At 41.8% G+C, this 16,784-nt stretch overlaps 1 protein-coding gene across 1 annotated transcript in view; it reads left to right on the plus strand.

Moving 5' to 3' along the window:
- fermt3b (FERM domain containing kindlin 3b) overlaps positions 1-16,784 on the plus strand; it is an 18,448-nt gene continuing 1,664 nt past the window's right edge. The window contains exons 1-14 of the mRNA XM_061786883.1: positions 1-159; positions 1,713-1,837; positions 4,105-4,338; positions 7,737-7,853; positions 10,191-10,359; positions 10,574-10,676; positions 10,791-10,898; positions 11,053-11,187; positions 11,307-11,353; positions 12,372-12,496; positions 12,710-12,816; positions 12,909-13,130; positions 14,935-15,059; positions 15,203-15,344. Coding sequence (XP_061642867.1) covers positions 1,714-1,837; positions 4,105-4,338; positions 7,737-7,853; positions 10,191-10,359; positions 10,574-10,676; positions 10,791-10,898; positions 11,053-11,187; positions 11,307-11,353; positions 12,372-12,496; positions 12,710-12,816; positions 12,909-13,130; positions 14,935-15,059; positions 15,203-15,344 — 1,758 coding nt within the window. The 5' untranslated portion in view covers positions 1-159; position 1,713. The remainder of the gene's footprint in view (positions 160-1,712; positions 1,838-4,104; positions 4,339-7,736; positions 7,854-10,190; positions 10,360-10,573; positions 10,677-10,790; positions 10,899-11,052; positions 11,188-11,306; positions 11,354-12,371; positions 12,497-12,709; positions 12,817-12,908; positions 13,131-14,934; positions 15,060-15,202; positions 15,345-16,784) is intronic.

Consider the following 16,784-nt stretch of genomic DNA (forward strand, 5'->3'; position numbering starts at 1 on the left):
AAAAAAAAGGAACATGCGGCACAGTTACAGACCACAGCCCGCCCTGCCAGAGAGAGGAGAAACTTCTTTGGCACACTTTTGGAGTCTTTTCACAGATCTGAAAGAGGTGCTGCCTTCCTGGTCCACATTTCTTCAAAGCTTTAACAGAGAAGACTGACGGTATTGTTGTTATATATCCATGTAAATGTGTATGTGTGTGTAAGACAGACAGAAAGGATGTAAAGTGATGAAAAGGCATGGTGTGCGTGTGTGTGTGTGTAACGTTTTGTACAACTGTCTTTTTTTTTTTTTATCCATTCAGGGAGGTTAAAATGTCACAATCCATTCGTATTTTGATTCAATTTTATTCCAGAACAGATAAACAGAGATACATTTTAGTCTTTTAAAAGGGGCTCAAATGTGTCATCAGCATTTTAGCATTTTAAATCTAAAGACAAAAACATACCTTTAATGTATGAATATGTGGGTTCGTATATTCACATGCAGAGGACGACTGTATGGGCATTGAATTAACTTTTCGTCTTTGGTGTTTTAAAAAAAAAGCGGAAGTGTGTTTCCCTGGCGATTAAGGCAGAATAGGAAGTGCTTGTCACATTGGACAGGCTTACACATCAAGTGTGTGTATCACGTGAAACTGATCGTCAAAAGTGTGCTCGAACTCGGTTAGCCGAATCGTCGTCGTCGTCGTAATTTAACAATATGCAATATCCCATGCTTACAGATGTATGTATTCCATGTGATATAACCCGAAAATCCCATCCATCCATCCATTTTCTGAGCCGCTTCTCCTCACTAGGGTCGCGGGCGTGCTGGAGCCTATCCCAGCTGTCATCGGGCAGGAGGCGGGGTACACCCTGAACTGGTTGCCAGCCAATCGCAGGGCACATACAAACAAACAACCATTCGCACTCACAGTCATGCCTACGGGCAATTTAGAGTCTCCAATTCATGCATGTTTTTGGGATGTGGGAGGAAACCGGAGTACCCGGAGAAAACCCACGCAGGCACGGGGAGAACATGCAAACTCCACACAGGCGGGGCCGGGGATTGAACCCGCGTCCTCAGAACTGTGAGGCTGACGCTCTAACCAGTCGGCCACCGTGCCGCCATAACCCGAAAATGTCCACTTTAATTCTCTGTCTGTCACGCGTTATTAGGAATCCCACTTGCGTTCCTGGCAAGACACGACCCCTGCTGCTAAATGATTGGCTCTGGCATGGTGGGAAGGGTGTGCAGATGTAACGAGATGACCATCCCAAACGTGTATCACATTTGCACGAAATAAAAACAACAAAGTTTGTTATGTTTAGGTTTAGGGCTAAGGTTGGGGTTAAGGAGGTTTAGGATGGGTTAAGGAAGGATTAGTGTTGGTTAGGGTTAGTAGGAACCATACTAACGCCGCCACACCCAAATCATATACACGTCTGGAATCAGTAGGGCCTCTTGTACTGGGATACAGCAGGCAATCATAGTGCAGCGGCACGTCTGCTGGAGCAGGGCGTGTCCTGCCAGGAAGGCACGTGGGATTCCTAATAAAGCGTGACAGACAGGGAATTAATTTTCGAGTTACATCACATGGAATACATACGTGTGTAAGCATGGGATATTGCATATTGTTAAATTACGACAACGACGACGATTCGGCTAACCAAGTTCGAGCACACTTTTGACACTCAGTCTCACGTGATACACACACTCTGTCTGTCAACTAGCATGGCAGCGTGGGACCTGTCCATCACAGTGGAGGACCTGGGGCCTGACGCCCCACCTGTCAGCGTCAGTGTAACCTCTGAGCTCCATGTGGGAGGCGTCATCCTCAAACTGGTGGAGAAGACACGTGAGTCATTATCTTTCTTTGTCTCAGATGCATGCATACTAGAGACTCACCGAATGGACACCTAACGATGAACATGATTGATAGATAAATGTTTTGACATACGAATGGATACATTTGTACGGAGCCCCTAAAGGGACATGGAAAAAAAGGAAGTTTCTCGTTAGAATGAGAAAGTGCCTTCCCAAAGTGTCGCACTATTACTCTTTAGGCGAGGGTCGTACATAAACAGACCCTTTCCAAAAAAATGTAATATCATGGAAAAGGTTATTTCTTTCCATAATTCCATTCAAAAAATTAAACTTTCATAGATTATAGATTCAGGGCCCACAATTTAAACAATTTAAAGTATTTATTTGTTTATTTTTACATAATTTGGGCTCCCAGCTCATAAAACCCACAAAATCAGGAATTCAAAAAATTTGAATACTGTTGTAACGTACATTGGTTGAAACAAAAATGTAATTAATTTGGGAAAAGATACAAAGGAAGGTAAACGCCTGCGTCCACTTCTGGGTTAGTCCGATTTTCGTGAAAACCAAACTAATTTGTCTCGTAAAGGGGGACCACGTCACTTTTTTTATGTATAGAATTTAGGAGAAAGCGACGACAAACCTATAATCATTCTCATAATCTAAAGGTTGCTACATTTTATAAAATACGAGTTCTAGATAACAGACGCTTACTTAAACTCAAAGCACACACAAAACACAACTAAGAGTGGAATTTTATAGAATATTTAATGAAATCTACGAGGGATCTATAGGGAAACACAAAGAGGGGTCTAACTACAACAAGGAAACACGAATAATGGTGAAAGAAAGAAAATATCCGTACAAAAATGGAAATAGAACATCGTGTGTTGGACTAAAGTTGAAAATATGAACGTTTAATGCGTCCAGTCCGGACGAGAGAAAGAGACAGAGAGAGAGAGAGAGAGAGAGAGAGAGAGAGAGGACAAAGCTGGGATTTTGCATGACGCTAGTAATTTCCCCCAAATTATTAGGCACTAATTTTGTACATCATAGCGACAATTGCAGTGTCTACTCACGAACGTAGATCAGCTGGCCAGTGGTGTGGTCTGTCTCAGTCGTCTCGGGACGCGAGGAGGTCGGTTTGGTTGACAAAAAAGATGCAGAAAAATAAAACAAAAACAGGCGGAAAAAGGGAAAAAAGTTGTTTTTCACACGTTCTGTGGGAGGTTGCGACCGTTTCTCTTCCTGCCTTTTCAGGGACTCACTAGCAATTTCAGAGCAATCACACTTGGCTGTAAGCGTACCTGGTCATTTTAGTAGAAGCTGCTCTGATCGCCTAGCGGTGGCCCACATAGAGGCTGGGAAGCCGAGTCCGTACTCATCCCGGCATTCGCTTTGGCCGAACAAAATGAAGGGGAGGGGTAGCCAAAGGCTGCCTCGTAGCTGGGGAGCTGATAGCAGGAGCCAGAGAGCAAGGCAAGAGCGAAGAACCAAGAGAGGGTGGCAGAGGAGGGAGCCGCCGGTTAAATACCCAAGGCATCCATCCATCCATAATTTACTAACAGATGAACAACCATCCACATATCTAATACAGGTACTGTATAACACGCCGCAGAATATGAATTGCAATAAGAGCAGTGCGTAATACTGCTTCTAAGGTTCGCTTACATGCGTCACAACATACTGTAAAACCATTCATGAGACACATGCTGTAGTATGGCCTTTTGTATGTGTTCATATGTTTGACTTAACAAAAAAAATATTTGTTTTCCCTCCCTTGTTGCTAAATTGCAAATTTCCCAAGTGGACTTTCAGATTTGTGATTGTCACATAGACAATAGTCACATAGTCAGAAAGTAAGCTTGCTTTTTACCTTCTGTATCTCCAGTGAAAGTGCCTCCAATCTTTTTTTTTTTTTTTTTTGGAGTCCATGATTATTGTGACAGAGCCTTTCAAGTTTTCCTCTTCAGTTGTCTGTTTGTCTGGGTTTTCCACGAAAGACAAATAACTGACGTGCAGTTTCTGTGAAGGCGCTAGCTAGTCGATAGAGGTCTTAGCCGTTTCCTTAGCAATACGGAGCAACAAAAACAGCTTGGATGTAACAGTTAGCTTCACGGCAAAACTTCACGGCGCTTGGTCTGGCGAGCCATCAATACGATGGCACTGTCCGATGACGTCATTTCTAGGCGACACAAAGTAAGTGAACTAGAGCTCCAAAAGGACTGTGCGACCTTCATTGTGTGTGTGTGTGTGTTTGTGTGTGTGTGTGCGTCTGTGTGTGTGTGTGTCGTGCAGATATCCAGCGTGACTGGTCGGATCACGCCCTGTGGTGGGAGCAGAAGCAGCGATGGCTGCTGCGGACATCCTGGACTCTGGAGAAATATGGCATTCATGCCGATGCCCGTTTGCTATTCATGCCGCAGCATAAGCCCTTAACGCTGGGCCTGCCCAATGGCATCACCCTGAGGCTCTGTGCCTGCTTCTCCAACCCCGTCTTCCAGACTGTGATGGATATCTGCACACTGCTCAGTGAGTGTGTTACTTTCTTTTACATATTTATTGGATGGAGCATCCTTATGTACAGTCAACATATAACATAACATATCGTAAAAGCTGCTGCTGTGAATAATAATAAACTCTTATATTCCTCCTTTTGCACCACTGGATTAGTTTTGTCTTGCAAGAAAAGATGAAGTAAGATTTCTTGTTATGTACATATGCCTATAGCATCGATGAAAGCCTAATGAGGTCTTGTGGGTGACCAATGAGGGCCTGAATTCACCATAGATGTGGATCTGTTGTTTTACCACTTATGATAGATGTGTGAAAAAGTTTTATTCGGTTCAAGAGTATTGCACTGAATGTGAGAAATGCTTTGTGCAGGATATTTAAGGGGAGATATTATGGGAAAATGACTTTTTGATTGATCATAGATAAATACAGTGGTGGCTTGAGATAGGACTTTAAATTGGTTCGTAACCATGCTCCTAACTCAAAACACTTGTACAGGTATCTCAAATCCTCCCTCCCTGTTGAAATGAATGGAAATGCCATGAATCCGTTCCAGCCTCCCCCAAAAACCCAACGTTTGTAATGTGTTTTTTTAAATTAAGAAATATAATATTATTATAATATATTATATTATTATAATATATATATATATATAATATAATATAATTATAATATCTATAATATTGTACTTTATAAAAACATACAGTAGTCACAATTTAAAGAGTCAAACTTATTAAATACAATGTAAAGAATTAAACAGCTTTTGCCACAGTTTTTGCTTCAGTTCAGTGGACATGTGGTGCTCTTTCTGCTTTGCTCTTTGGGCACATTTGAGCAGTATAATAAAGGTGTAAGGATATATATATGGAGACGCTCAAAACGCCTTAATAAGCCGCAGTAATATTAGTCGTTCTTTACATAGGATAAAGAATACAGTACATGCCTATGAGTATTGTTATTTTATCTGTCTACATGTGTTGCTCAACATTTGTGTTCCAATATCCGTTGGTTAAAGGGTTATAACACTGCAACTCTCATCCTATTCATTAGCCCGTCTATGGCATTTTGCGTTTTTTATTAGCATCAAGTTAAACTAATTTATCGAAAGCAAAGGTACAGTATGTAGCTGTTTTGACACACAATGTGTAATTCTCTTTGTTTTATGCTTAGCTTGAAAGTAACTGGGAGTGTTTTGAGATACTTTTTAAAATGTTTTCACTGTCTGCCAAACTGCTCCTCCTTGTGGTTAGTTGAGTTAAGTTCACTGACACCATCATATTCACCGGAGATGCTGATGGAGACCCTGAACTGGTCGCCATCCAATCGCAAATTATATGATATATATTAGAGTAAATATGATAAATAATTAATCATTTCATTACGTTGTAATTGTAGGTCTATGCTTTTGATAGTATATAGGCCAGCAGAGAAGGGCCTCACGGCACACCACTGTTAACAGCATTATCAGTATTAGCTTCTGATAACTGGCTCATACTGTTGTCAACATGTGGGCAGGGATCAGCACTCTAATTGACAAGGGGAATTCGGCAGCTTGGTGATGAAGTGCTACCCCGTAAGTGAAAATGCAGATTATGTTTTACGTGGTATTTCAGGGGGTTCACTTTTCTTTTCAGACTCTATGGGCTGTTTGAAAACGTTGAGAACTCGCCTTTGCTCTGCCCCCTGTTATCTACCCATTTGCAATGACCCTGAGGTGTCTTGAATTCATGACCTTCTGACCTGGAGTGAGATGCGCTACCGTTGCGGCACAGAGGTTGTGACGATAGCGACAGAAATGAATAAATTGACTGATCACAGTCAGAGGCACAGCTTGCATGACTAAATGGGTTTAAAGTTGCTGCCGACTTCCCTTGCGAGCTGATAAACAAACAAGCGAAAAATCAGTTGTGATTTTTCAAAGGCAATTGACTAAATGTTAAACAGCAATATATATGCATAGTGTTGAGTCCCAGTTGACACCAATGGAAGTTGAACCCATAACCTTCTGATTCAGAGTCAGACACACTACCTCTGCACCAGACATGGCTGCCTAAATTTCTTATAGTATTTATTTATCTATCTCTGTCTGATCGTGGCACGCTATTTCACAATACCACGGTCAGTTTGAGGTTAAAATTTCATGTGGCGTAGCCCTAAATTGTAATTTTTTTCAATTAAATTAATTCACTCCCAATAGTTGATTCTCTTTATTTCATATTGTTTCTCCTGTCTGCACTGCTTCCAGTGTATGTGAATGTAGGATTTTTTGTCCAATCGGATTTCAGCCTCCGTGTGTTGCCATCCAGCCATCCATTTTCTCAGCCGCTTCTCCTCACTAGGGTCGCAGGCGTCCTGGAACCCATCCCAGCCATCATCGGGCAGGAGGCGGGGTACACCCTGAACTGGTTGCCAGCCAATCGCAGGGCACATACAAACAAACAACCATTCGCACTCACATGCACACCTACGGGCAATTTAGAGTGGTCAATTAACCTACCATGCATGTTTTTGGGATGTGGGAGGAAACCGGAGTGCCCGGAGAAAACCCACGCAGGCACGGGGAGAACATGCAAACTCCACACAGGCGGGGCCGGGGATTGAACCCCGGTCCTCAGTACTGTGAGGCAGATGCTCTAACCAATCGACCACCGTGCCGCCCCGTGTGTTGCCATGTTATTTAAATCTCCCTAGAAACTTCAGAATTAGTAGTGCTGGTCAATGTTACTTGAACTATAATAGCAATGGGACAGTTTCTTTATCCAGCCATCCATTTTCCATACCGCTTATCCTTACTACCAATCAAATTCAAATTGGAGCTGGCCCACAATAATGTCAGCATTTTTCCTTCTTCTGATTGGTTGGTCAGAGCCAGCCACGTTTGACAAGCAAAACACATCTGTAGTACTCTGCACACAATAGTATTGATGGTTTTTTTAATTACTATGTGATAGTGGTGGTGATGGTAAAATGGAATTGGAATGGAATGAATTTAATATGCAGAAAAATTGCTAATTTATTTGGGTGCCAATGAGTAGAAAGGTACAAACAGGGCAGTGGGTGGCAGACGTCCTCATCACAAGCCTTGCTCAAGCCAAGCTATCATATATCATTCAATTGAAAAATGTTTAGAAACTGACCATTTTTGGGGTAAACGCTGCTTTTCAGTCATGCTTGTATCCTTATAAGAACTGCCGTAGATACAACACACACCTGCGATGAAATTTTTCAAGAATAAGCTGACTAAAGTAACTTTTTTCTATTTTCGTTGAGCACAATGAATTATTCTCTGTGGCTACACGTACAAGTCAAATGACCATGATGTGACTTGACAGTCATCAGTCATGTTTTCATGTTTTCACAGTGTCAGATGAAGGTATGAATTGAATATAACATTTAAGTACGTTTGACCTCCACAGACATCCGTCATCCAGAGGAGCTATCGCTCCTTCGGCCTGTAGAGGAGAAAAAAAAGAAGAAGGAGAAGAATTCGGCAGAGGAGATTTTTGACCTGACTGCGGTGCCCCTCTCCTCAGGTACACACATCATTATTAAAAACACCACTTGGTTTAATTGTTCAGTGTTAAAACTAAATTCTAAGAAGCAATTGAGGTATGAAGATAAGATGTACACACAAATGTGGATGTTATCATATTGGACTGTATGTCATTTGTATGGTGGCCGACAGGGTCAAATGCGCTGCAAACAGCCATGTTCTGCACATCAGTAATGATACAAAACGAAAAACACACAAGCACATAAACCAACTGCAAAAGAAAAACACTGCAAGATTTAAAAAAAAATGTTTCAACCATATTCTGTAAAACAAAAGCAAAAGAAAAATGCTGCAATCACAGAAAACAACTACAAAAGAAAAGTGCTGCAAACACAAAAAACACACACACAAATCCCAAAACAACTACAAGAGACTCCTGTGAGACCAGATGCATCATGTGTATTGAGATACGACACGACCATTTGAGCTCCGTGCCGACGGCGACACTAAGCTAGGAAGGTTAAAATCGTCACCGCATTCCACGACAAGAAAACCAAAAGACGAAGGAAGGTACATTGTGCTGCATCCGGTTACGTAAAACGGCAATTACGACAAGGGAACTGTGAGTTCTTCACACACGTGTGTGTATATATATATATTTGGGATGTGGGAGAAAACCGGAGTACCCGGACAAAACCCATGCAGGCATGGGGAGAACATGGAAACTCCACATAGGCGAGGCTGGATTTGAACCCAAGTCCTCAGAACTGTGAGGCAGATGTGGTAACCAGTCGACCACCGTGCCGCCCATATAAACACTGAATATAAATATAAAACACTTTTGTTTTCGGTACCATTTTTCGTGAGCTCGTCTCAAAGATCTAAAACCTTTTCTACATACACAAAAGGCCATTTCCCTCAAATATTGTTCACAAATCTGTCTAAATTTGTGTTAGTGAGCATTTCTCCTTTGTCGAGATAATCCAGCCAACCTCACTTTGTGGCCTGTGGAATGTTGGTCCACTCTTCAATGGCTGTGCGAAGTTGCTGGATATTGGCAGGAACTGGATCACGCTGTCGTATACGCCGATCCAGAGCATCCCAAACATACTCAATGGGTGAGATGTCTGGGAAGTATGCTGGCAAGAAGTGGGATGTTTTCAGCTTCCAGGAATTGTGTCCAAATCCTTGCAACATGGGGCCGTGCATTAGCATGCTGCAACATGAGGTGATGGTCGTGGATGAATGGCACAACAATGAGCCTTAGGATCTCGTCACGGTATCTCTGTCCATTCAAAATACCATCAATAAAATGCAGCTTGTCGTTGCCCATAACATACGCCTGCCCATTCCTTAACCCCACCGCCACCATGGGGGCACTCAATCCACAAAGTTAACATCACCCACATGACACCACACACGCTGTCTGCCATCTGCTCTGAACAGTGAATACCGGGATTCATCCGTGAAGAGAACACCTCTCCAACGTGCCAGACGCCATAGAATGTGAGCATTCGCCCAGTCAAGTCAGTTACGACGACAAACTGCAGTCAGGTCGCTATCCCGATGAGGACGACGAGCATGCAGATGAGCTTCCCTGAGACGGTTTCTGACAGTTCGTGCAGAAATTCTTTGGTTATGCAAACCGATTGTTGCAGCAGCTGTCTGGGTGGCTGGCCTCAGACAATCTTGGAGGTGAACGTGCTGGATGTGGAGGTCCTGGGCTGGTGTGGTTACACGTGGTCTCCGGTTGTGAGGCCGGTTGGATGTACTGCCAAATTGTCTGAAACGTCTTTGGAGACGGCTTATGGTAGACAAATGAACATTAAATTCACGGACAACAACTCTGTTGGACATTCCTGCAGTCGGCATGCCAATTGCAAGCTCCCTCAGAACTTGGGACATCTATGGCATTGTGCTGTGTGATAAAACTGCACATTTCAGAGTGGCCTTTTATTGTGGCCAGCCTATGGCACACCTGTGCAATAATCAAGCTGTCTAATCAGCATCTTGATATGCCACACCTGTGAGCTGGGACAAAGGAGAAATGCTCACTAACAGATTTAGACAGATTTGTGAACAATATTTGAGGGAAATGGCCTTTTGTGTATGTAGAAAAAGTTTTAGATCTTGGAGTCCAACTCACGAATATTATTATATTTTTACGGAAAGTTTTCAGACCCCCTTAAAATTTTTATTTGTGCAATGCAAGATTATATGTATTTCAGTTTCAGTCATTTAAAAAAAAAAAAAAAAAAAGTTTCAGTGAAAAGTTAAAAAAAAGAAAAGACAAAAAAAAGTTTGTTTCTTTGTTGTTTAAATGTACCGCAAAAATGAACATTATCGACTATGTTTTCCCACTACTCTTGGTGCGCAGCATCCCGGCCCAGTTTGTACAACGGCATGCCAGCTCATTTTGCCGGCTCGCCTCAGTTGGAAGCCATCTACAAGATGCTTTCAATCCCTCAGCCTCCCCCCGCCCCTGAAGTCATAATCAAGCAGTACCGCCCGGTGAGCGTGGTGGACAAGGCCCACATCAACGGCAGGTACACTCACCACACACGCACGCTTGTACCGTATGTTGAACTCATTAATGAACGGAATATGTCGTAAAATCACGTGACTGCAGAGTAGATATCAATTTGCAAATGTATCCAGAAAGTTAACATTTTGTATGAACATTTTTAACTTAAACATGTAAATATAGATAACATAAATGCATGTGACCTTATAATGACATGTAATAATTCTTCCACTCAGGTGGTTGGATTCGTCCCGTTCTCTTATGCAGCAGGGCATTCAAGAAAATGACCGTCTGTGGCTTCGCTTCAAATATTTTGCCTTCTATGATATAGAACCCAAGGTGCATCTGTTTGTCCGTGTTGTTGTTAGACTACACGCGTACTGTAGATTTGTGTGTGCTGGCCTTTCCCTCTCTCAGAATTCATGCTCAGGAGAGATGTTTGTATATTTTCAGTACGATGTGGTGCGTCTGACCCAGCTGTATGAGCAGGCTCGCTGGGCCATCCTGTTGGAGGATATTGACTGCACAGAGGAGGAGATGATGCTATTTGGAGCTTTGCAGGTAACGTACAGGATGCAAAAGGAATACATGAAAAGCAGAATAATAATCTGCCCATTTGAACGATCCATATCATGCAGTGTCAACAGGATGTTGTGTGTGTTTTTTTTTTTTTTTTAATTCCAACCTGGTATGCATCGAAAATTAACTCTTGCAGTACCACATCAGCAAGGTGTCACAGTCAGAGCCTCAGACGATGAATTCGCCCGCCGCCATGGACGACCTTGAGTCGGCGCTTCAGTCCCTGGAGGTTAAGATGGAGGGCGAGAGCAGCTCTGCCTCCGAGCTGCTGGTCAGAAACGATGAATGGATAATGATGTCTTTCACTCAATGTCATCAGCCTTCTGAGCATTTTAAGAATTCAGACAAGAACGCCATGCAACTGAAACATTTTCTTTTCTTTTTCTGTAGGATAACATGACTGCACCTGAACTTAATGATTACCTGAAGATTTTCAGGTACTCTTTGATACGAACGACATAAACTATTTCTAACCTAAGCCCAATACAATAATCCACTGCTATTCACGGGGATAACCGCAAGAGTTAAAAAAAGCAAATAACTGATGCCCCCCCATAAATGTTTATAATAGCTTATATTAATAGTTTAAACCACACATACCATAAACCATACAGCAAATTAGTTTCATATAATTTGAAACCCATCCATTTTCTGTACCGCTTTATCCTCACAAGGGTTGCAGGCGTGCTGGAACCTATCCTAGCTATCTTCGGGCGAGAGGCGGGGTGAACTGGTCGCCAGCCAATCGCAGGGCACATAGAAACAAACAACCATTCGCACTCACATTCACACCTATGGGCAATTTAGAGTCTTCAATCAACCAACCATACATGTTTTTGGGATGTGAGAGGAAACTGGAGTACCCGGAGAAAACCCACGCAGGCACGGGGAGAACATGTAAACTCCGCACAGGCGTGGCCGGGATTTGAACCCCGGTCCTCAGAACTGTGAGGCAGATATGCTAACCAGTCACTCACCGTGCCGCCTTGGATGAAATACTCTTATTAATATTCCATGCGCTTATTCTTAGTAGTGCATGCATCTGAAGAAGTGGCTGTGTTGGTAATTTGTTATTGTTAGAGGCTGAATTTTAGAGTGGTTTCCAACACTCAGGCTAGAGCTTTCCTATCCAGCCTATGTGCATGAATTTAGGAAGCCATCTCGGATGATAGGTGAAACATCTTGTAATCCATGACAACTAGAACTGTCCCATTGATATTGGTTGACTTCCTTGAAAATGAGATGACCAAAATGGATTAGAATATTCACAGGCATCTTAGAGTGTTATAGAAAGATTTATTTTAATGCAAATAGTGAACCCCAAATACAGTTTAATGTGAAGCATATCTCCCTTAAAATATTTCCAATTAGATTAGAGAAAAACCGATCTCTATGTTTTTAACCCTTTGTAGCAAACATGGTTTGACAACATCCTACACTGTTGATGTGATTCAGGCCAAAGAGGTTGACTCTGAAGGGATACAAGCAGCACTGGTTCAAGTTCCAGGACACCTCCATCTGCTATTTCAAGAGCAAAGATGAGAGTATCGGAGAGCCTATTCAACAGATTAACCTCAAAGGTACAGAACTGTATTGTTGCGTTAAGAAGGATTTTGACGCAGAAACACAGAAAAGTGTTTTCATAGCATTTCAGTTTATGCCAAAGACGATGTGAAAGATTCATCCTTAATTTTAATTATATCATTGCTGTCCTGTGAACCACATTCTTAGCATGGCGCAGCACAAATTAATTTGTATCAATTCTTAGTGTCGGACATTACTTTGACACACAGGCTGTGAAGTGGCGCCAGATGTCAACATGGCAGCTCAGAAGTTCCTCATCAGGCTGCTGATACCAGCTCCTGAGGGCATGAATGAAGTTTATCTCCGCTGTGAAAGTGTAAGACCAAACTGTCAACACCATATGTGGCTCGCTGTATCAACATTTTGACTAGGATGTCACTCTCAACCATCTCTGTCTTTGTCCTATAGGAGGAGCAGTATGCACGGTGGATGGCTGCATGTCGCCTGGCCTCCAAAGGCAAGACCCTGGCAGACAGCAGCTTCCACAGTGAGATACGCAGCATCCGCTCCTTCTTGGCAATGCAAACCGCCAGCTCAAGTTCTCATGGCAATGCAACCGCTACAGACGAAAGCATAAACACCCACAGTTTGGTGTCACCCCGCTACCATAAGAAGTACAAAACCAAACAGGTGGGAAAACAGCAAGACGCGTTGAAACGTAACATCAAGGCGCCCAGTGAAGTTATCTGATCTGTGTTCAAATGTTATTCTTCATCGTGTCAAAATATGACAAGCTACTGTATCTACACAGCAAAAATAAACTGGGCTTCAAAAGACAGGGTGTGTGTGTGCGTGTATATATATATTTATATATATATATATATATATACACACACACACACACACACACACACATATATATATATATATATATATATATATATATATATATATATATATACACATGAATATAATGTTCCGAGAAAATTTGATTTGGTTTCTTAAATTAAGTAAACATATCTAGTCCCAAAAAATGTTGTCTTAAAACTAGTATATTTATTAGGCATATGTTATTCATCCTCTGTGAAGAACGACTATTACTGCTAAAATTACTGACTGAGCTCAGTTCCTGACCATCCCCACAATAGGTGAAATCCGCAAAGTAACATGCATGCACTGACGTAATTTTGTGTTGTTGTTTTTTTTTTTTTTATCCCCGCGTCGGGACAGTCTATGCTTAATGTAAAAAAATCTTAACATATCCGCCAAGTAGCGTGCTTGCGCAGAGATAATGCTTTGTTGTTGTTGTTTTATCCCTCTATCAGGACAGGCCACGCTTAATGTTAAACATCTTAACGTTACTTATTGTGACAAAACTGCGACCAGTCATCACTACAATTTATGTGGACATTTCTGATTATGCCCCTTTACCCATCTGAAAATCCATCCATCCATCCATTTTCCTTACCTCTTATCCTCACTAGGGTCGCGGGCTGCTGGAGCCTATCCCAGCTATATTCAGGCGGGAGGCGGGGTACACCCTGAGCCGGTCGGCATCTGAAAATATCAGAAGGAAATCCTCAATATTTTGGATTTTATAGATTTTATATCGATATGGGCGAGCGAGGACATCATGTTTCTCGCGGTTGAGTGGCTAAAATTTACCTTTATATAAATTTATAACATTAGACATTACATATCAGATTTGAATGAAACTACACCTTTTTCATAGCCCTTAGGTACCGGTATGTATATATTTTAGGATTGGGAATCTCTGGCACGATTCAAACCAAAAGTGATATCTGTATGGGTGGAACGATTCAATACAATTCTCGATTTGATTCGGTGCAGACATTTTTTTTATTGCTAACATTTGCACATGTGCTAATCATAAACAACCTTGACTTGAGTTAACCCAATTCTATAAAATGACATCTGTCTAACCCTATTTTCAAATATGTAAAAGACCACTTAACCCTGAAAACTTGCTTTGTGGCACTGTGAAAAATGCATATACATATACTGTATGTATATATATTCTTTTTTTAATACAAAATTAATTATACATAAATAGACCACAACAATACTTCAATTAATTTTGAAGATTTTCTCTTCACAAACAATATTTAAAGAACCATGGGGGGTCTCGCACAACGTGCCATTCAAGTCTTGCGTGATCACGGAATGAATTAAACTGTTATCTCAGGTCACCATTGTGTCTTGGCAGACAACAAACAGCATATTTTGCCTTGATTTGAGATCTAGATTTAATCTTGGTGAGATTTTAGTTTTTGCACTGTATGGAACACAATTACATTTCTGGAAAGCCCTCATTTGTGGCTTTAATATGATACAAATTGATTTACTTTGTTGCCAATATAAAAACACATTTTTAACTTATTTCAAGTGAACTTGGATGCACAGAAGGTCCTTCGCATTCACAGCAACACAAATGTCAGTCATCTTGACATTCTGACTATGTGTGACCATGCAGCTGACTCCTCGTATCCTGGACGCGTACCAGAATGTGGCTCAGCTCTCAGTGGTCGATGCAGTCTCTCGCTTCCTGCAGATCTGGCAGGCCCTGCCTGACTTTGGCCTCTCATATGTAGTAGTCAGGTCACGTCTCACATTTGTTTTCAAACTTTTACAAGATAGGTTTACTGATTACATTAAGGGAGTACTGTCATAATACCATACCCTTTCCATGGAAGGGTTTGACAGAATGAACAGGAAACAAATCATTTTTTGTTGTCTAACAGGTTCAAAGGAAGCCGTAAAGACGAGGTACTAGGCATTGCTCCCAACCGTCTGATCCGCATCGACCTCGGTGTGGGTGACGTGGTGAAGACTTGGCGTTACAACAACATGAAGCAGTGGAATGTCAACTGGGACATTCGACAGGTGAGTTTCTCACATACTGCGCTATAAGCTGGATTTCAAAAAGATTTCCACTGATGAGGGAGGACGTGTTGTTCTTAAGAAGCAATTACAAATTAAATTCCCCCCCCCCCCTCAGTTTACTGTAAGCACGGTTTGATTAGTTTGGTGTGGAAGAACTTGACCCAATCTAACACCTTTAAAGTGAACTAAAACAGATGGCGAGGAAATGGGCCCTCTCAAGTTGTCATTGTGCTTTACATGATTAAACGCATTTAAAAACCAAGAAGAAAAACAGCTTAGAAACATTTAAAACAGAGAAGAAAAGAAAAAAAACTCAATAAAAGTACAATTAATACAGCGTCCAGTGCAAGAAATATCATTTAAAAATGGAAATACTCTAAAAAGCATGAAAAAAAACATTTTACATTTGGGGCTGACGTCACTTCTGTTGGCGACTTATTCCATTTGTGTGCAGCATAATAGCTAAATGCTGGTTCACCGTGTGTGCTTTGGACTCTGTACGCCACTATTTGACCTGAGTCTGTCGATTTCAGAGCCCTACTGGCCTTATATTCCATTAGCATTTATTTCATGTATTCAGGACCTAAACCATTTAATGATTTATAGACCAGTAGCAGAACTTTAAAAATCTATTCTAAAGCTGACTTGGAGCCAGTGTAAAAACTTTAGAATTGGAGTAATATGCTCTGACCTCTTTGTTCTGGTCAGAACCCAAGCTGCAGCATTCTGAATGAGCTGCAGCTGTTTAATGCTCTTTTTGGAGAGTCCAGTCAGAAGACCATTACAATGGTCAAGTTTACTTGAGATAAAAGCATGGATGAGCTTCTCCTGGTCTGCTTGACACATGCAAGCCTTCACTCTGGATATGTTCTTCAGATGGTAAAAGGCAGTTTTAGTAATTGACTGGCAACTTACTTCTACCATTTGCTCACCTTCTGGCCATGTGTGAATGGGTGGAGTAACCCTGGAGTGTGGGCGTTCCCTCACATATCTGGCCTCGCGCGTATTCCCTCAAAGAATTTTCTCATCTTCACTCCAGAGGCTGAACTCTAGTGCCCCGCAAAGGTGAAACATCATATTGCAAGTACATTTTGATTCAGTTAACTGCCCCCATGTTCTGGCGGCCCCAGTGACAGCCCGCATTCATGCGTCAGGGAAAACTCCATGACCCAGGAATTTCAGCTTGCCTCAGACTTCAATGAGTCACGCCTTCCAAGCAATTACGCGCAAACTAGCCGGGTACGCGCGGTGGTTGTGTCAGAAGTCATCATGGGGAATCCACGCACCTTGACAGCGCGCAAGCCAGGTGCGTAAAATAGACTTACGCATCAACGAGAGAATATGGCCCATAGTGAAAATTCAACGTTTTTAATGCTTCTGCCAGTTCAAATTTAGTCAAACTAAACATAAAACAAAGAAAATTACACATTGTGTATTTGA

The sequence above is a fragment of the Phyllopteryx taeniolatus genome, chromosome 10 (genome assembly GCF_024500385.1).
Source record: "Phyllopteryx taeniolatus isolate TA_2022b chromosome 10, UOR_Ptae_1.2, whole genome shotgun sequence".
NCBI lineage: Eukaryota > Metazoa > Chordata > Actinopteri > Syngnathiformes > Syngnathidae > Phyllopteryx > Phyllopteryx taeniolatus.